The sequence below is a fragment of the Pongo pygmaeus genome, chromosome 1 (assembly GCF_028885625.2).
Source record: "Pongo pygmaeus isolate AG05252 chromosome 1, NHGRI_mPonPyg2-v2.0_pri, whole genome shotgun sequence".
NCBI classification, from domain to species: domain Eukaryota; kingdom Metazoa; phylum Chordata; class Mammalia; order Primates; family Hominidae; genus Pongo; species Pongo pygmaeus.
The window spans coordinates 67,146,040-67,167,359 of NC_072373.2; the positions used below are offsets into that span (position 1 = coordinate 67,146,040).

At 46.3% G+C, this 21,320-nt stretch overlaps 1 protein-coding gene across 8 annotated transcripts in view; it reads left to right on the forward strand.

Moving 5' to 3' along the window:
* Nucleotides 1-18,688, forward strand: part of RGS8 (regulator of G protein signaling 8) — a 120,383-nt gene extending 101,695 nt beyond the window's left edge. For all 8 annotated transcript variants that reach the window (XM_063648145.1, XM_054497419.2, XM_054497429.2 and 5 more), the window contains 2 exons: nt 12,208-12,374; nt 13,590-18,688. In XM_063648145.1, coding sequence (XP_063504215.1) covers nt 12,208-12,374; nt 13,590-13,772 — 350 coding nt within the window. In that variant the 3' untranslated portion in view covers nt 13,773-18,688. The remainder of the gene's footprint in view (nt 1-12,207; nt 12,375-13,589) is intronic.
* The last annotated feature ends 2,632 nt before the right edge of the window (nt 18,689-21,320 follow it).

Consider the following 21,320-nt stretch of genomic DNA (forward strand, 5'->3'; position numbering starts at 1 on the left):
GATGGGCTTCCCTTTGATGGTAACCCGACCTTTCTCTCTGGCTGCCCTTAACATTTTTTCCTTCATTTCAACTTTGGTGAATCTGACAATTATGTGTCTTGGAGTTGCTCTTCTCAAGGAGTATCTTTGTGGCGTTCTCTGTATTTCCTGAATCTGAATGTTGGCCTGCCTTGCTAGATTGGGGAAGTTCTCCTGGATAATATCCTGCAGAGTGTTTTCCAACTTGTTTCCATTCTCCCCGTCACTTTCAGGTACACCAATCAGACGTAGATTTGGTCTTTTCACATAGTCCCACATTTCTTGGAGGCTTTGCTCATTTCTTTTTATTCTTTTTTCTCTAAACTTCCCTTCTCACTTCATTTCATTCATTTCATCTTCCAGGGCTGATACCCTTTCTTCCATTTGATCGCATCGGCTCCTGAGGCTTCTGCATTCTTCACGTAATTCTCGAGCCTTGGTTTTCAGCTCCATCAGCTCCTTTAAGCACTTCTCTGTATTGGTTATTCTAGTTATACATTCTTCTAAATTTTTTTCAAAGTTTTCAACTTCTTTGCCTTTGGTTTGAATATCCTCCCGTAGCTCGGAGTAATTTGATCATCTGAAGCCTTCTTCTCTCAGCTCGTCAAAGTCATTCTCGGTCCAGCTTTGTTCCGTTGCTGGTGAGGAACTGCGTTCCTTTGGAGGAGGAGAGGTACTCTGCTTTTTAGAGTTTCCAGTTTTTCTGCTCTGTTTTTTCCCCATCTTTGTGGTTTTATCTACTTTTGGTCTTTGATGATGGTGATGTACAGATGGGTTTTTGGTGTGGATGTCCTTTCTGTTAGTTTTCCTTCTAACAGACAGGACCCTCAGCTGAAGGTCTGTTGGAGTACCCGGCCGGCCGTGTGAGGTGTCAGTATGCCCCTGCTGGGGGGTGCCTCCCAGTTAGGCTGCTCGGGGGTCAGGGGTCAGGGACCCACTTGAGGAGGCAGTCAGCCCGTTCTCAGATCTCCAGTTGCGTGCTGGGAGAACCACTGCTCTCCTCAAAGCTGTCAGACAGGGACATTTAAGTCTGCAGAGGTTACTGCTGTCTTTTTGTTTGTCTGTGCCCTGCCCCCAGAGGTGGAGCCTACAGAGGCAGGCAGGCCTCCTTGAGCTGTGGTGGGCTCCACCCAGTTCAAGCTTCCAGGCTGCTTTGTTTACCTAAGCGAGCCTGGGCAATGGCGGGCGCCCCTCCCCCAGCCTCGCTGCCGACTTGCTGTTTGATCTCAGACTGCTGTGCTAGCAATCAGCGAGACTCCGTGGGCGTAGGACCCTCTGAGCCAGGTGCGGGCTATACTCTCCTGGGGCACCGTTTCCTAAGCCCGTCGGAAAAGCACAGTATTCGGTTGGGAGTGGCCCGATTTTCCAGGTGCCGTCTGTCACCCCTGGAAAGGGAACTCCCTGACCCCTTGTGCTTCCGGAGTGAGGCAATGCCTCGCCCCTGCTTCGGCTGGCGCACGGTGCACTCACCCACTGACCTGCGCCCACTGTCTGACACTCCCTAGTGAGATGAACATGGTACCTCAGATGGAAATGCAGAAATCACCCGTCTTCTGCGTCGCTCGTGCTGGGAGCTGTAGACCGGAGCTGTTCCTATTCGGCCATCTTGGCTCCTCCCCACCCCCAGTTATTTTTAAAATTTTTTAGAGACAGGGTCTTGCTCTGTTGCCCAGGCTAGAGTGCAGTAGCATGATCATAGCTCACTGCAGCCCTGAACTCCTGGGCTCAAGAGATCCTCCTGCCTTGGCCTCCTGAATATTTGGAATTACAGGTGCAAACCACTGTGGCCACCTCCAGTTATTTGTTTAAAAACAATTTATTTCACAGATTTCACAAAAGAAAAGCTGTGATCCTGATGCTATTCTCATCATGAATTTCAAAGCAGTGATTTGTTTCTGGATCAAAGAAGTTTTGGCATCACTATTAGTGTATGTATCCTGGATTTTAGAAATGTAATTTCCATTCTTCTCCTCTATCTGGTCTTGGAACCCATTCACCAGCTTATTTTCTCCAGTTGTTCGGGGATACAAGAGGACTCTGGTTTTTAGGACAGCATTTTCATAAATAGAGAACTTAAAATAAATTGTTTTTGTTGTTGTGCTCTTGTATTTTTCCAAGCCTGGGAACTGAGCTAGGCTCAAGCCCACCCTGATGCCAGCTACATCAGGGCTCCTGGGCCTTGAACTGTCACCTAAGCTCCACTCCCTGCTGTACCAGCTGCACTGCTCATTCATAGTGACCCAGTTTCCTTTCTTATGTAAGCATCCTCCATCAAATAAGTAGAGGGAGAAAGCCAGCCGCAGGCAGCATGCACAGCCGCGGTGTGTTCTTGGAGATTCTGTGGATGCTCAGGTAGATGCCAATATTCTGCTCACTGTTCCAAGAATTCTGGACACAAGCCTTTCCCTTCCTGTCACTAGATGTGTACCAATCTCAAAAAATTATAATTTTCTTAGCACCCTTGACTTCTTGAAGGGTTATACAAAGAAAACCAAAGTGAAATAAAAATGAAATGACAAAACGGCAGGTCCTTCTGTCATTTCTCTTCCCATTTTCCCAAACTGTTCACCACCTCCTTGCCTTTCAGTTACTCAGGATTGTTTTGTATTGGGTATGTTATGTTCTGTATGATGACTCCTTAAGCCACTGAAGTACAGGAATAATAGTCACTAACCTGGATTGAGCAATCACTGTCTATGTGTCAGGCCTGCATGTTGTTTACATGTATGAACTTACCACATCCCATAACCCTATGGAGCAGATGCTGTTAGGACCTGCATCTTACAAGTGAGGGAACTGAGGCACAGAGGGGTTAAGTCTCTTGCCCAAGCTCACACTTAGCTGGTGTGGGTTAGAGCCAGGACAGAATCCCAGGCAGAACAGCTTCAGGGGTCAGAGAGTAGTCACTCTTTCCAACTGCCTGAGATCTGTCGGGGAAACTGGGGCGGGGGGACTTCAGTTGCCTGGGCTTGGGGAGGGAGCAGGGTCTGGGGTACATGGGGCCCCAGCAGAGAAAACACAGCTAATGCAAAGCATGTCACCCTGAGAGATGCTGGGAGACACGAATGAGCCTTTCAGAATTAAACCAGCATTCTGTATTTGGAACCAACTACAGTTCATGGACAAGCAGGAGGGTCCTGGTGGAGGGAAAGGGGAAAGATAGAGGAAGAGGACAAAAAGGAAAGAGAACAGGAGAACAGGAGAGGGGCAGGGAAAGATGCTGAGGAGTCAGGGAAAGGAGCAGATGAAAAGCTTGCTGGGAGGAGGTGGGAGGTGGATGGAAGGGGAGAAACAGTGTGGAGCTGGCTCTATTCCACGCAGTAGGCTAGGATTTTACGCAGTTGTGTTTGGATTTGTTTGTTTGGTCACGTGAGCAGGAAAGGTGGGCCAGGTGGGTGGGTAGGGGAGCAAGTGGTCTGTCCACAGAAGCCCGCTGCTGCCATCTGCTCCAGGCAAGAGGAGAGGCTCCTGCAGCAGTGCCCTCTACCACCTTCTCCCTTCCATTGTTCAGACTAAAGTATCTCTTTGTTCAGTGCAGGCTCTGGGAATATAAAAAGGGTTGGGGGAGATTGGGGCTGAGAGGGATAGGCATACAAAGTGGGTGAGCAGAGGGTGAGGGTTGAGGGCAGGTGCAGTCTGCACAAGGCTTTGTGATCTGTGTCTGTTGGGGTGTCTTTGCCACAATCTGTTCTCTGTTGCATCTCAGGTCCAGACCCTCCCAGGAAGGGCCCATGAGGGAGGGCCATTCTCCCCTCCTTTCCCATCTCTCAAGCACTTCGCTTGAAATTCCAGGCAACTTTCAAGTTTCTTTTGGTTTTCCTCTCACTCTTTCTGAGCCTGCCCTGGAAATGCAGGCCACCACATTTTGGGCTGAGGCTGCCTGAGAGAACATGGCTTCTTTACAAGGCCACTCAGCTGTTCTTCGTTACAGCGTCCCCTGGCCATGGTTGGGAAAGATGCCTTTCTGCTCACACTTCGGCTCTTTTGATATGAAAAAGCCACCCCACCGGGCCATCAGTTTTGTGGGAGAGAAGAGACTTTAGGCAGGTTCCAAGTTATTGGTGGCACCTAATGGCCTCAGTTCTTACCACAGAGAAGGCGACAGCAGGTGTCCTTTTGGTGGAGAATCTCCAGGTCTGTGAGCCAAATGGTACACTTGCTGGGCTGTGGTATGCGTGTGGTGTGTTTGCCTGATTTGGGCTCACAGTCCATCTCTCCTTTGGAGGCCTGCCAGCCATCACCAGAGGAGAGAGGAGGGTGGCTCCAAAGTCACGCAGACGTGTGTGCAAAGTCACTTCTCACCTTTTACTGGCCAAGTGACTACAAACTAACTCTCCATGTCTCACTTTCCTTATTTATAAAACATACTTTGCTAAGAGCTAACACTTACTGACTGCTTGTAATGAACTACTAGGCACTTTTACGTGGCTTGCCTCATTTAATCCTTATAACAGCTCAATTCAGTAAGTCCTGACATTATTCATTATTCCCATTTTAGAGATGAGAACGCTTGGGCTTGGAGATGTTAAGGCACTTTTCCAAGGTCATGCCAGGCTGTGTGACTCCAGAGCCTCTGTCTGCTTAGGAGCGTTGATGTAAGGATTGAGTTAATGTATATAAACTGGGCAGCACAGAACTCAGTGATGACATTGACATTGACATTGATGAGGAGAGGGATGGAATTGTGGAGCTGTGAAAATCAATCAGCTAAGAGCTGTATCTGATACAGGCTAATTTAAGTTGCCATGAGGACACGGAACAGAGTGCTAACTCTACCTGGGAAAGCTCATCATATCCAACCCCCTTAGTTTACAGATGAGGATGCTGGGGCCTAGTGAGGTTGAGTGTGTTGTCCAAAGTCACACAGTTAATGACGGGGCTGATTTTGGTCAGAACTGGTGCTCCCAGCTGAGACTCGTGGAGCTTCTGCCTCAGCAGGTTGCCAGGTAATGAGAGCTGGCTATGAGTTCACTACACATCTCCAACTCCAAATCTCCATCCCTGCTGAGTCAGCCTTAACTGCTTATGGTGTAACTTGGTTGAACTCTTCTGCCCATGAGCACCCTGTTTCTATGTTGACATATGCTCAGATACCCCTCCGCCTTCCTCAGTGACTTTTCTCATTTTCTGCTCACCCCACCTGGAAATGTCACCATCTATGGTGTCACTTGTGGCCTCCTTGTCTTGCTCTACAGTGGGGGTCCTCTCCCTCCACTTCAGTGGTCACTGGCATAGGCATCCCTCAGGCTACTGTCACATAGAGCTAGAGGCTAGTCCTTCTACATGCATGAGAATGCTGGCTTTGCAGTTTAGCATCCTTGCCACTTATGGACTGTGACCTTGGGGAAGTTATTTGGCTTCTCTAAGCTTTGTTTTTTTCTCCTAAAAAGTGGTGAAAATATCAGGACCTAAGCTATAGATGTGCCATGAGAAGCCAGTACCATAAGATTCATAAACCACTAGGTGTGGTGCTGGGCCCAAAGTAAGTGTGCTATCAATGCTTGCTGATGTTACTTTAAAATTCTTTCTCTGGCTTCAACTTTTTTTTTTTTTTAACTTCCTGCTTATCTTTCTCCTCTTCCTCTATGTCCCAATTGCCACTTGCTAAATCCTTGCTATTTTCCAGGTTCAAGGATCATCTGCCAGCTTGGAACTGATGGGTCCTCTCTTTGAATAATAGATGCACCATCAAATTAAAAGTTCTTGCTCCCTTTTTGGTGCATTGTAACTCCTCCAGAAATCTAAGTTTAAGCCTTTACAATTGTTTGACTTTTTTTTTTTTTTTAATCACATTCTTATTTACTTTTCCAAGGTCGCTGTTCCAAACCCTTCCCTCTCTTAGAGTTCCCCACTATAGCCCACTCTGCATTTGTAATTATTCAATTGATTATTTTAAATTATCACTTAATGTCGGTTACACTAGACTAGCCTCTAAATTCTATGAGGTGGTGACTTTATCTCCTGTGTTTGTGCCGTAGCCCCAAAACCTAGCACGTGGGTGCAGCCCACATTCACAGTGACCTTATCCCAAATTAATAACAAAGATTAAGGCTGTCCCACTTGACATATCTCAAATATGTCACTTTTCTGGCTGTTTTTCTCTATCTTCCTCTACCTCTCTCTTTTTTTCTTTGCCTTTGTCCTTAAGGAAAAGAAGTTCTTTCACTTTTTCTTGGTCCCTCTACTCTAAAATTTGCCTTCACCAAATACTATTCTTTTGCTTCTTTTAATCTCCCATTTTCAGTGCCCTTTCCCTTCTGTCTGCACACACATCTGGAGAGACCTTGCTTTGGAGTCATATGGACCTGGCTGGGAATCTTGGCCCTGCTCTTGCTGGTTGTGTAATTGGGCCATGTATTCCACTTCTCTAAGCTTTAGTTTCTTCCTGTGGAAAGTGGAGTGATATTATCTATGGATCAGCATTGTGAAAATAAATTGAGCTAATGTTTTGTAAAGTCCTGAGCAAAAAGCATGGTGTATAGTAAATAAGTAAAATTCTCTGCCCCACATCCTAAATAAATAAGTAAAAACAACACCCTACCTTTCCTAGGCCCTGCCATCTTCTCCAGCTAACGTCAGACAGACTTTCAAGTTCCTGCCCGAAATGAGAAACTTCCCTGCATTCACACATAGCTCCTCTTTTTGCTCCTCATCATATTTCTACCTTCCTGGGTGCAACATTTTGTCGGTTAGATTGTTTTCTTGAACTTCAGCTCCTGCTGCTCAACTGGTCTTTTCTGATCAGATCAACATTTACACATACCCAAGTCTATCTCTTTTATTTTTATATTTTTATTTTTGAGACAGAGTCTCACTCTGTTGCCCAGGCTGGAGTGCAGTGGTGCGATCTTGGCTCACTGCGACCTCCACCTCCCAGGTTCAAGAAATTCTCCTGCCTCAGCCTCCTGAGTAGCTGGGATTACAGGCGCATGCCACTGCACCTGGCTAATTTTTGTATTTTTAGTAGAGATGGGGTTTCGCCATGTTGGTCAGGCTGGTCTCAAACTCCTGACCTCATAATCTGCTCTCCTCGGCCTCCCAAAGTCCTGGGATTATAGGTGTGAGCAACTGCACCCGGCCCTACCCAAGTCTATCTTAAAAAAAAAAAAAATCTCTTTCCTGACTTCATGTTTCCTTCCAGCTATGCTGTCTTATTTCTCTACTTTTTTCTCTACCAAATTTGTTGCAAGCATCATCTGAATGACTGTTTCCACTTCCTTCAGTCTCATTCACCACCGTACATACCATGGGACACCTAGAGCCCCCTCACACCGTGAAAACTCTTCCTGCCAACGCTTGCTGAATCTAGTGACTGCTTCTCAGACTGTATCTAGCTTGACCTCTGGGCAGCACTAGACACAGTGACCACTTCCTTCTTGAAATGTTCTCTTCCTGGCCTTTTGTAGTGCTGCAAAATTCTTCTGTCTCTCTGGCTGTTTCACAGGCCTCTTGGTGTATGCTAGCCTATAAGCAGGCCTAGTCATTTTCAGCTGTATTATTATTCAATGCTAGTCTTAATGAACTATTTCCAATTACTCAAGTAAACTTTCTTAATTCTAGGCCTTCATTCCTGTGGTTCCCTCTTGCTGAAATTCTCTTCTCCTTCCTCTCCTTCCTTCCCTTGCTTAGCTCCCCTGTCCTCTACCTCCCGTGTCAGCTTAGAAGCCTCTTCCTCCCACAGCTCTTCCCTTCCCTCCTCAGGGCTGGCAAAGGCACCCCTCCTGGGTCCTTCATGACCCCTCTGCTTTCTCTATCATGTAACTTATCATACTACATCATAATCATCATCATTATGTTTTCTTGGCTCAAACTTCCCCTTGATGGCAAGTTCTGTGAAGTCACGATTATATCTGCTTTTAGCACATAACATAGCCTGAGTCACATAACAAGTGAATGAATGAATGAAGATGACATTATTGCTATGTTGGATTGAAGATGAGTGTACCTTATATGAAGTTTTCAATGCTATATATTGTTAGCCGTGTGAAATGGGGCAAGTCACTTTTCTTAGCATTGGTTTCCTCATCTGTAAGATGAGAAGTAAAGCAAGACTCCTGGGAGCACTTTGCAGAAGTTATCTCTGCTCATCCACACAAAGACCCAACACAGCTGAAACCTGGATTTAAGGAGGTGATGCCTGTACCTCATCTAGCACAGGGACAGACAGTTTCCTTAGCAAGGCTATCTTTACCAGTACCATGAAGGAAGGCAAAAAGATAATATTCTTTCCTTGTTCATAACTGCATTCACCTTGCTCATAAGCACCTGTTTCTGTTTGGTTAAAAATTAAAATCTGACACAAACAACCTTAAACTCTCCCATTAGAAGAATGTAGTCTCTTCTGGTTTAAAACCAACAACAGGCTCTTCTGAGTTGCTTTTCCAAGTCACTTTCCAGTTACTCTTTTAGATAAATTCACAGTCTTTTAGGGCCCCCTCATTCTCCTCCTCATTCACTGAATACAGTGGAAAGTGTGGTAAGATGGAGGCAGAGAGGGAACCTCTGGCCTATGGCCCCTTGGGTCCTCCCTGTGTCCATTGATAGTGAAATCGTGGACTGGTCACTGCTCAGAGTCCCTCCTTGCTAAACCAGCCCTTCACTTAGTTCTCAAGGGCACTGGGTCTCCTTCAAGGAGGAAACCTCCTCCAAGAGCACTGAGGCTTCCACAGCTCCAGCTGTTTTTCCCTCCAACCTCTGCCTGTAGCCTCTGCCTCAGGGGCCCCTCCTACAAGCAGTGGGTATCTCCTGGCAGGCAGGCTGGCTCTCTAATCCGAGTTCCCTCTAGAGCCTGTGGACACTTCTGGATCTTCTCCATGGACAGGACAGAGTGAGGGAGGGGTGACAGAGTTTCCTTGAGAGATTTTATGGGCAAGGATTTTATGATTTTGTTTTCTGACTTACTATGGTTCAACTTATGATTTTTCGACTTTAGGGTGGTGTGAAAGTGATATATATATTCAGTGGAAACCATACTTCAAATTTTGCATTTGGATCTTTTCCCAGGCTAGCAATATGTGATGTGATACTCTCTTGCAATGCTGGGCCAAATAATCTAACACAATGTCTGTTTTATAATAAAGTGCTGAATAGCTCACGTAATTTACTAAATACTGTACCAAAAGTGTTCTGAGCACATTTAGGGTAGGCTCGGCTGAGCTGTGATGTTCAGTAGGTTAGGTTTATTAAGTGCATTTTTGACTCTTGGTATTTTCAATCTACGATGAGTTTTTCAGGACATACCCCCATCATAAGTTGAGAAGCATCTGTACTTTGTTACACTAGTAGTTGTTTTAAAAGACATTGCTGAATTGAATGAATGATTCTCAGTCCATCTCTGCCTAAACATTGCCGTGTCATTGTTTCATTTTGATTTTCAGTTTATCTCAGGTTTCTATTCCCTTCCTCCAGAGTTTTGAATCCAATGTAGGAATGGGAGCAGGAGGTACCCTGAGCAGACCTCTCATTTGAGTCTAAAGTACGTTACTCTCCTCTTCTTTTTTGATACAGGAACAATTTTATTTTCCACCTGCCTGACAGGAAGTAACCTTACATTATATTCTACTTTCTCTATGCTTTGTGATTTAGAGTTAAGGTGATCATGTGTCCTGGATTTTGCCTGTGGTGGTCATGGTTTATAATTATTGTCTGCATGTAATTAACAGTAATGCAGCTTTCACTCTCAAAATGACCTGACTTGGATAAGTCTCAACCTCTAGGGTTTGGGTGATCCTCCCACCTCAACTTCCCGAATAGCTGGGCACACGCCACCACAGCTGGCTACTTTTCGTATTTTTTGTAGAGATAGGGTTTTGCCGTGTTTCCCAGGCTGGTCTCGAACTCCTGGGCTCAAGCAGTCCGTTCACCTCAGTCTCCCAAATGTTGAGACTACAGGTATGAGCAACTGTGCCTGGCCATTCCTACTTTTTAAAATGACTTTAAGCTCAAGCTTCCAAACTTAAATCTCCTTGTGACTTAAAGCTTAGTGTTGGGAGTCACCTGGAAACCTTTCTCTTAAGTTCCTGGCTCTTGCAAGTAAAGGTGTGGCTTTTTTGATACTGTTCTAGTATAGACATTAAAATATGTATTTTGAAAGACAAAGATATACAATGACTTTTTTATTCAGAGAAATGAAAACATTTCAAGAAAGTAAAAGTAAGCATTGAATATATCAACAGCATGGCACCAGCAGTCCATCAAATGACCCTGGCCATTGCACGATCCTGGTGGATAGTGGTGGATGTCAGATGCCCAGGTCATCCTGTCACCTAGAATTAAGAGTTGTTGGCCGGGCGTGGTGGCTCACGCCTGTAATCCCAGCACTTTGGGAAGCCGAGGCGGGCGGATCACAAGGTCAAGAGATCAAGACAATTCTGGCCAACATGGTGAAACCCCATCTCTACTAAAAGTACAAAAATTAGCTGGGTGTAGTGGCACACGCATGTAATCCCAGCTATTCGGGAGGCTGAGGCAGGAGAATCGCTTGAACCCGAGAGGCAGAGGTTGCAGTGAGTTGGAACTGTGCCACTGCAATCCAGCCTGGCGACAGAGCAAGACTCCATTTCAAAAAAAAAAAAAAAAAAAAGAGTTGTTAACATTTTGTTCTTCTGGGGAATTTTAGAAAAGAAATAAAAGATTATTGCCAGGGTCTTTTATAACCAGTAGAACACTTCTTTATTCTAGGTTGTATGTGCCCTTCCCCTGAGGACAGTTTTTAGAAAACTATAGCTGTTATTTGATTAGAGAGGACTGTGTTGAGGTTGAAATAACTTATGAAAAATATTTTTAAATAAAAACATTAACTGGATGCATAAGCTATCAATAAATGTGATTTCCCTTTCTAACTCGACATGGTGATCCTACTCATCTTGTGTTGGTTGGAAGCACTGCTTGACAATATGTATGATATTGATTAATAAAAATGAAAAGGCATATTAATTTGTTAAATCACTTGGCAGAAAAATTATGATCAATCTTAATTAAAACATAATTTGATAGGCAATATCTTTTAAAATAAAAGACACATGGAATAAAAGGTCAAAATACAGCACCTCAAAGGTTTTTTTTAAAAGAGGCTTGCAACCCCGTCCAGGTAACAGAATGAAACTTCTGACTGCATTTCAGTAGGTAGTTTACTTTCAGATTTTTTTTGGTAGTAGCAAAGGATGAGACATTCACACTTCCCTCTAGTTCATCTTGTAACAAATTGTGTGTTTCCTCAGGGTGGTTGACTTGGATTAGGTTAGAGAACAAATAATTTGCTCAAATTATTAAATAGCAACATAGCTCACCAGTAGACCCAGGGGGTAGAGACAACTGTGCCCCAAATATATTACTACAGTTTCCTAAATGTGGCTTTGTAATATCACTATGACTCTATTTTTTTTTTTTTTTTAATGAGACGTACTTTTGCTCTTGTCGCCCAGTCTGGAGTGTAGTGGCGTGATCTCGGCTCACTGCAACCTCTGACCCCCAGGTTCAAGCGATTCTCCCACCTCAGCCTCCCAAGTAGCTGGAATTACAAGCATGCACCAACACGCCCAGCTAATTTTTTGTATTTAGTAGAGATGATGTTTCGCCATGTTGGCCAGGCTGGTCTCGAACTCCTGACCTCAGATGATCCACCTGCCTCTGCCTCCCAAAGTGCTGGGATTACAGGCATGAGACACTGCGTCTGGCCCTATGACTCTTGAATACGAAGCATGGCTTGCCTCTGAGGACACTTGTGTGTCTAAGAGAATGGGGTCTTTTTTTTTTTTTTTGAGACAGAGTTTTGCTCTGTCGCCCAGGCTGGAGTGCAATGGCATGATCTCAGCTCACTGCAACCTCTACCTCCCAGGTTCAAGCGATTCTCCTGCCTCCCTGACAAGTAGCTGGGATTATAGACATGTGCCACCATGCCCAGCTAATTTTTTTTGTATTTTTAGTAGAGATTGGATTTCTCAATTTTGACCAGGCTGGTCTCAAACTCCTGACCTCAGGTGATCCACCCACCTCGGCCTCCCAAAGTGCTGAGATTACAGGCATGAGCCACTGCACCCAGATGAGAATGGGGTCTTCAAGAGGGTGTGGAGGAGCAGTGAGCTTCGACAATTAGGGGCACCCTCACACTATTACTTCCTTTCTTTCTTCTACAGTTCTTAAACTTAAGCTGCTTCCTATCTCTCTCTTTTCTTCCTCCCACATCCACAGATGGGGTGGCTGCATTCCGTGCCTTCTTGAAGACGGAGTTCAGTGAGGAGAACCTGGAGTTCTGGTTGGCCTGTGAAGAGTTCAAGAAGACCAGGTCAACTGCAAAACTGGTCTCTAAGGCCCATAGGATCTTTGAGGAGTTTGTGGATGTGCAGGCTCCACGGGAGGTGTGTTGGCAGCGGCAACCATCCTGTCTATCCATGGCTCCTAGCTTGCATTTCTCTCCTCAGAGAGGATCTGAGCCAGGCTTGATGAGGACTTTCTTATACTAAACTGAGCCTCATCACTCTGGTGGCCCTTGATGAAAAAAGGATCATTTTTAAGAAACAGAAATCCAGGGCTTCCATCAAAGGAGCTCCATTAGGAGTGTTTTAGTTGTCTGTCAAACATGTGCTAGCAGGAACTGTGTTGCTACAGAGATTTTGCAAGAATAAATGCTACCGAGTCTATGTTCATTTTCCTGATGGAAGGCAGCATAGCTTAATGAAATGTGGATCTGCTTTGAAATCTTGTTTCAATTTTAGCTCCACCACTTACTAGCTATGAGATCTTGGTCAAGTTACTAAACCTCTCTGGGTCTCAATTTCCCCAATGTAAAAGCATACGTACCTTTCAGAGCATGAGAGATAAAGCACCTGTTCAGTATTTGCCACTGCTCATTAATGAGTAATTACAATTATTTATATTATTTAATTATACTTATTTATAATAATAGGATGAATTTTTATTATATTGCTGTTGTGAGTTATAATACAGAATTTTACTTGGGAGGGGAGGGTTTAAATGAAGAAAAATGTTTGCTACAAGTTTAGGTGCATTGCATTTTTAGATTCCTTCAATTATGCTTTGACTTGGGATGCGAGAAGTCTTTATCAGTTGGCTAGGATGCTACAGGCCCTTTATAATGCTGGTTGGAACAGAGATGTACATTCTAACCAGGGCCTCCCTCCACAGGGCATTTGTTTCCTTCGTAGACAAGAAAGGACAGGAGAGAAAGCTTACTTCAGGGGACTTGCATTAACAACTGGCTTGGATCTATCCCTTTGCCTGCCATGGTGAAGGTCCCTGGATTAGGGATTCAAGTTATTTGGGATTTTGCCTTGGCTCTGTTACTAACTTTCCATACTACTTTAAACAAGCTTTTTAGTTTCTTCTTTCCAGTATTATTGTCTATAAATTGGGACTGAGAGTATCTGGTCTTCAGACCCCACAGGATTCTTGCTGTGATCAAAAGGGATGACCTCCATGGAAGCAATTTGAAAAGCAGAAATCACCTTAAACATGTGGATTCTGTCATTAATAATTATTGCATAGTTAGGGCTAGCTGCCAGAAACCTTGGCCCTTGAGGGCCTGTGACCTTGCTCTCTGTTTGTATCTCTAGGTAAACATTGACTTCCAGACCCGAGAAGCCACGAGGAAGAACCTGCAGGAGCCGTCCCTGACTTGCTTTGACCAAGCCCAAGGAAAAGTACACAGCCTCATGGAGAAAGACTCTTACCCCAGGTTCCTGAGGTCCAAAATGTACTTAGATCTGCTGTCCCAAAGCCAGAGGAGGCTCAGTTAGACCTCAGAAGGGGACTCCTGGAAATCACTGGCTTTCCCCTCCCCTTGCTGCCAAGATCATATTCTAATGTGAAATGTCATAGGTGTTCAAAAGCGGTGGCATTGGGGGTGGGAGGCTGGGGGTGAGGAGGGAATGAAGGGCCATTCCAAAGTATGACCCAGCTGCCGGAGCTTGGACTCTATTCCATTTACCCACGTTTGTGTTTTGGTTAGTGGTAGCGCCTTGCCGCTGTCACCCTTTTCTGGGTCAGCAACTTGCCCTTCATATAATGCCTTGGGTCACCTCCGCTGAGAGGGCAGATTTGCTGTGCTAGGCTAATCTGTAAATAATGCAAATGCAATTCCCACCACCTCCACACCCTCCTCAGTTAGGATTCCTGACTCTCCACTTGTTGTAAATCCCTGGGAGGAATAGCCAAAAGACTTGGGCTCAACTCTGTGATTTGTAGTGGCCAGCTCTGCTCACTGAGACCTCACAGCTTAGGAGAGAGGTTTCTGCGGAATTCCAGGTTTCTAGTTCTGTCATTGACAGGTGACTTCTCGGAGAAGGAGTGAAATCCATGGAGTTGTTTGTTTCTTCCATTTCCATTGGACCAGTGTGAAAAACTGTGATTACTTCCCATCTTGGCCTAGGAAATTCACAAGACTACCCTAACCTTACATTTCCAGAAAGAGTCTTGGGAGATGTCCTTCATGACTTCTGAAGTGGAACTGCCATTAAGAAAGATACAGCTTGCAAATCTTCCTCAATTCTACGAAGAACTTTTCCAGAAGTCAAGAGATGAGGGCAAGTAGCACCAGTAGACTTCTATTCAAAGGGGTACCATGTAACCTGTCTGTTTCTCAGTGTCTTCTCTGCCCTCACCTCTCTGCAGCATCATACATCACTGATCTCTTAGGATGACAGCTTGGCAAAGGGAGGTGAATTCCTATAGCATGGAGTGCTCCCATGGTGCCTAATACTTTCCCTGTATCTCCACCTCCCCCCTTCCATGCCGGTCATGTAATTATGATGGGGGAGAATGGGAATTTAGGCTGAAACTCTTTCCAGCATACTTCCTGGGAAAATGCTTTCTTAGAAAGATCTCTCTCTTGGATACCATGAAGCAGCTTCTTTCTTGATCTTTGACCTTTTGGAATTGAGCATGAAATAGGAGGTGTGGCTAAGAAGATCACTGTGAACATCTAGACGTGGAGAACCTTCCTAAAATGCTTTCATGGTACCCTGCAGCTGCTCTTGGAAATGTATCAGGCAATTCTTCCTTGGAGGATGAGTGAGCAGCCTGGAACCTACTCTAGCCACCCAGGAAAAAGCTGACTTTGGCACAAGACTAGTACCAAGGAGATGAACCTTTAGCAGAGAGACCAGAAAGTGAAAGAGGGGCATGTAAGAGGCTGGCTTCCAGGTGGAGAGGATAACAGAGTGGAGTTACTATTGGAATAATTCACGACCAATGGATTTGGATTCATTGCAGATCTACAAAACGTTCAGCTTGACTAAGTGGAACAGCACATGATTAGGCATAAGCTCTGGAGTGCAGACCATTGAGACCTGGGCTGAACCATTCTCCTTTTAAGGGGTGAGGGGCCTTTTAAGGTTATGCTGGTGATGTTCTAGTGCTTGTGTTCCTCTCCGGTAACTTTGAGAATCTCTTCCTTTTTTAGCTATAGCTAGACCAGGCCAAGAAGGCCCTTGAGTCCCACTAGTGCTAGGGCCACTGCACTGCTACAGCACATTGTTATCTGTGAGTGAGGGTGGGTGTGACTATGTGAATCTCAAGGGGAGAGAAGAACACATGTCTCCTAGCCCTCACACTGAAAAGACCTGTGGAATTTTGTGTTGGAGAACTCCAAAGCTTCAAATGGGTATTCCTAGTTAGATCAGGTAGTATCTTCCCAACCACGGTTAAAAAAACAAATCATTCTTTCTTAGATAAAGCTGCCAGAATTAATTTAATGATTAAATTCTCTAACAGGGTATTTTAAACATTGTTTACATATGAAATGTGCATCTGCTGCCAACTCTACTGTCGAATATGAGGTGCATATAAATTGGAACTGCACAGAGTTATAGAAATGTGAAACATTCTAAAAGGGGCTTTTTCTCCACTTCCACTATCCCAAGGAGAAAAGTCTGAACAAGAGCGTCGTGCGATGGCCTCATAGAGAGGCCTAGAGTTCTTGCCAACTATTGAGGAAACGAAGGCTGCAGATGGTGGCGTCATGGTGCCCTGGTGACTTCCTCCCACAATGGGGAGGTGTGAAAGACCAAGCTTGGGGATCCTGAATTTTGCAGCTAAGTAAGGGTATGTGGGCGTGTGTCCATGTGTAGAGGAACATGATAGCTAAATTTATGGTACTCCTGTGGAGCGTCTCTGTGTGTTTGTGTGTGTGTGACAATTGTGAGCATTAGACTAGTACACGGCAGACATGATCTTCCCATGGGGTGGAGCTTTCCTCATACTTTGTATGCCCTGCTTCCCACAAGAGGCGCAGAGCTCTCCACTCTGATGCCTACTTTTAGGCACTCTGGTCGTGCCAACCCAGATTTTGGTCTGTGATAAAACAAAGAGAAATGTTTACAACATCTAGAGCAATATCCAAGCATACCTCATCCCTGGGCTTCCATGTTTCCCAGTCCTTCCCTCTCTCCCATTGCCTCTTCCGCAAGCCCGTGTCCTTGGGTATCACTTCCATTTATTTCCTGTCTTCCTTTGCTCCTCAAGCCAGGCCTGTGCTGTGGACTTGCCTTCTGGACTTGAGGCTTACTCAGTCCTGGGCCTGTGCAGGCTCCAGGCAAGCCAGGGCAGGGCAAGTCCAGGCAAGTCCAGGCAGAGCTGTGACTTTTAGAATTGCTCTCCATCCCTGAGTGACCTTGCCCCACTGGAGGGCTAACTTGTTTGGGGGCTGGTGTGAGATTTGTCATTGCCCTTGGCAAACTAAATGGAATACTGTCAGTATCAACCATTCATGGCCTTGGGCACCTCTGGGGTGAGGAAGAATCCTCTGAGGCAGTCCTTCTCATTAAACTTGAGCATGCACAGGAATCACCTGGAAAGGCTGTGACAAGTGCTAATTCCCAGGTGCACACCCAGAGATGCTGATCTGATAGACCTGAGATGGGGCCCAGAAATCTATATTTTTAATAAGTTCCTAGGTGGCTAGTGGCCTGTGGACTTGGAAAAAAGATGGTCTTAGACAGAGGCTCACGACCTTGGCTGCTCCTTAGAATCACCTAAGGAGTTTTTAAAACCTAGATGTCCAGGTCCCACCCCAGAACAGCCAAATCAGAAGCTTTTGGTAGAGACCCAGGCATCAGTCATTTTTGAAGCTCCACAAGTGATTCCAATGAGCAGCTGAACTTAGGAAGCATTGGTCTAAGGAGTGAGGAGGAACACAGCGGGGGGCTGGGGGAGGGGGGAGACACAGCTGTGTGGACCAAGGGGGCTGGCGTTATCTCCACATGCAAGCACATAGATACCGGGGAACCTGGCCAGCCCTGCAGCCTGACTCGGGATGGCTGCCTCTGTGCCCTCTGGGTCTGACTTGCTCTTTTGAGATAAAGGTGTTTTGGCCCAAGCTGTGTGCATTGCTGGGCAGCGGCCATGCCAAAGGTGGTAGCTGAAGGGACCCTTGATTGAAAGACACTCTGCCATGCTTTCTGAGTCCTGTCTCCTCCAAGCTTGTCTCCTAGGCTGTTTCCCCTGTCTGTTTTCCTGCGCCCTTGTGTTTGGCCATTTTTGCATTAGGCTGTGTCTCTGTACCCAAGGCCACGTGACAAGGTAGTTGGAACCCCCACTCAAGTGGTGAGTGAAGAGTGTCGTGGTAATAATAATAGTAGTAACACAACTTCCAAATTTTTCAGTGGAGAGTGTCACGTCCTGAGGATATCAAGATCTGTGAGGCCTTTCCAAGCCCTCACTGTTCCCTCTTTGGTCCCAGGTTGGGTGGGCAGCTGGGAAGGTCCTAGTTGATTTTAATCTCCGGTGCTCTCCCCAGAACTGCTGCTCTGAATAAACCAAAGCTGTGAAAGAGCGTTCTGCGCAGGCTGTAGGCCCAGCCTCTGGCTGCAGGCCCTGGGCACTTGAGCTGAGCAGCTCAGCTGGCTCTGCTGTGAGGGAAAGCTGTGAACTTAACTGTGCTGAGAGCTGGGTGAGGGTAGAATGGGGAAGACTGAAGAACAAGGAGCAGGTGGGAGAGACCAGCCGCTAACGTGGTGTCTACTTCTCCGTGGATCAGAAGAGAAGGGATGAGTAGCAAATGCAGAGGCAGGGTGGTCTCCCAGCAACAAGAGTGTCCAGAGTTCTCCTGACCCTGTCTGCGCCCACTTCCACGCAAGGCAGATGCATCACAGTTTTCCATCCCAGGCCACCCTTCACTCTGCCAAGTGTCAGGCCTCTTTAAATCTGCATCCCTCTGGGTTAGAAGCAAGAGAGGTGGCAAAGTCTCCCTGGCACTGAGAGCCTGTCCCAGCATGCCACTCGGCATGAGATGGTGGAGGAAGAAGCCAAGAGCAGAGACGCCTTCCTGTCCCTGTGGCCTCTCAGGACTCCACAAGATGCTGTGGACCAAGATGAGAGATTTCAGGATGGGGCCACTGGCCTTCCTAGGTTGGGCTCTGGGTCCTTTCAATAAACTGTTCCTTTCCTGATTCTTACTCCCTTTTGGTCCTTCCACTCCCTTCCCTCTTCCAGGTATGGAAAAGGTGGCTGGGCTCGGTGTGTGCTCCAACCCCGGTAGCATTAGCTGAGTCACGCGGCGAGCACACAACAGATTTGTAGCAGCTCATCTGCCATATCAACTGCTTGGCTGATGGAGTCCTCATTAAGTTGTTTCATTACCGTGTAAAGTGGAATCATGTCATTCACCTTTACTATAAACAAGGCTGTGAGAACATAATAAACAGAACCTGAACAAGCTGCTCTCTGCTCTCTGCCCACATTTCTGCCCAGCTGACTCTTTATGAGGAAACTGTCCACATCACACATGGACTCGCTGGAGGGAGGGCACGTGGCCCCACCTGGCAGTGGCTGGCACAGGGCTGGCCATCAGGAGAAGTAGGGGTATGGGTGGAAATGGATGGGCCTGGCTTGGGGATGAGCGTGGGGTGGAGAGTGACTATGGGTTATGAAAGTGGCTTTGAAACTGTAAAGTGCTGGCCCAATTTGAGGTGGTGTTTTTATTACTACCGCCTACTGCTTGAAAATGCAGAGAGAAAAAAAGGGTGGGGATGGTTTGTGTATTTGTTCAGCTGGAGCAATCTGGAAATGCAGTGGGTTGATCCTGCTTAGGGCTGTACCTCACTTTATACAATCAGTGTGTCCTCGAAAATTGTGTATTAGTCATCAGATCTTTAAGTGCCTCTGGTGATCAGGTCCTGTGGAGGGGACAGAAGGAGAATAAGGCACTGTATCTGCTTACAAAAGCTCATTCTTAAAGTGGGGTGATAAGACAGGATATGCAAAATCTTAACAATCCGAATAATTGAAAATGCTCTGGAAAAATCTGTCTTTAAAGGAAAGCTGATATTTCTTCAAAGGTGAATCCTTTGGGTTAAAAGAAAAGTCCTTTTGTAAAGCAAATGATCACCCTCAATTCCAATTTTGTAGATTGGGCAAGGAGTAGTGGCAGGTTGGGCTGCTGCAGACAGAGGTCCACCACTGGGAAGGGGGTGTGGCTGGTTTCTGTCTTTCTGGCTTTGCTCTTGTACTCCTTCTACCCCTATTCCCACATGGGGCTCCTGACCCCTCCAGGAGAGAGTGGAAGGGGAAAGATAAGAGATCAGGGATGAGGGGTGTGGGTGGGGGGTCAGGCCTGATGTAGATGCCATCTGAAATAGGCTGTGGGCTCTCCAGCCTTGGAGGACTCTGTGGAGGGGAAAGGGGAGTCCTTCCTGGTTCAATGGAGACCCTGTGTCTTGGGAATCTGCTCCCTGCAAGTCTCCTGGTGAGGGTGAATCATTCCCTCTGGCGGGTGGACTGGTCCTTCCTGATAGTGCCCCAGCTTCTCTCTGCTGCAGTCCGCTTGCCCACTTGGACAGGTCCTAGGTTGAACTCATGCTAGTCTTCTCTCCAGAGGCCCACAGTGGGCCCATTGGCACCATTTGGATCTTATTTTTCCCTAGAATTAGAAGAAAGCAGCTGTTCTTCTTGCTCTGTAGCCAGAGCCACCAGCCAGCCTGCTGCTAACATTTTTTATTTTCCAGGCTGGAATAGACACCTGTCTCCTGGGTCCTCAAGCACCAGGGGGCACATGTCAGGCTCCAAGGACCCACAGAACCCACACTCCCTTGGAGTGAGGTGAGATGTCCTTCCAGGGGGCTGGGGCTCACAGCACACAAATAGTTCTCTCCAAAAACTTTCACAAGTTCTCTCCAGCCCCTGATCTTTTGCTGAGGGATGGGTTCTCAGTGCCACTCACTGGTTCTCCACTCCCTCCCTGGAGTGTTGGCTTGGTCTGGAACCCGCTTTGGTATCTGAGATCACTCTCTTAGGCCTTGACAGAGGCTCTTAAACATGTAAGACACTTAGCACTATGCCTGGCATCTCACTAACATGCAGCACATGTAGAGAAACACAAGCCAAGTCCCTTCTGGTCCTAGGATCTACAAACAAAGCCATGGAGAGAGAGACAGAAGAGGTCACTGAGATAACTTCCTCTGGAGGATGTGCTTCTTAGTTGGGGCCTGTCTTAATCTGTCTGGACTGCTGTAACAAAGTGCCATAGACTGGTGGTTTATAAACAACAGATATTGTTCCTCACAGTTCTGGAGCCTGGAAGTCCGAGATCAGAGTGCCAGCACGGTCGGGCTCTGGGGAGGGCTCTCTTCCAGGTTGTGGACTGTCAACTTCTTGTTATATCCCCACATGGTGGAAGGAACGCTACCTAGCTCTCTGGTTTCTTATAAAAGTCACTAATCCCATTCACAAGGGCTCCACCCTCATGGCCTAATCACCTCCCACAGGCTCCACTTTTAAATACCATCCCATTGAGCTCATGGTTTCAGTATAAAAGTGTTGGGGTCTGGGCACAAATATTCAGTCCATTTTAGAGTCTGTCCTGGTCCCCTATCCAGAAAGGGGAGTAAAGCTGAAGGGAAAGGGTGGGGACATGCTATGCGTGCTGCCTCCCATGTTCATGCCTCATTCCACAGCAGCGAGGGACATCCCAGTCCACACCCTGGGTCACTGGCTGGATGCTTAGCCGTGGAAACAGAAAAGTCACAAGCCTGAGAGCCTTTGACTAGGGTTACGTGAGCACGCTGTTCCTGATAGTTTGGGCTGTGATGCCAGATTAGGTTTCTATCTCAGCTTTAACTCTTACAAGTTGTGTGATCCTAGGGAATTTACTTCCCTGTGCCTCAGTTTTCCCATCTGTAAAACTAAAATAATAACAGAGTCAACTGCTTGGGGTCATTATGAACATTAAGCTAGGAAGAAAGTGGCACCTAGTAGGCACACAGTGTGTGCTAAGTGGTATCATTCTCTCATATTGGAATCACTAGGGAGTCAAGCCAGCACCTTATTCATAGCTCACTTGCTTCTCAGAT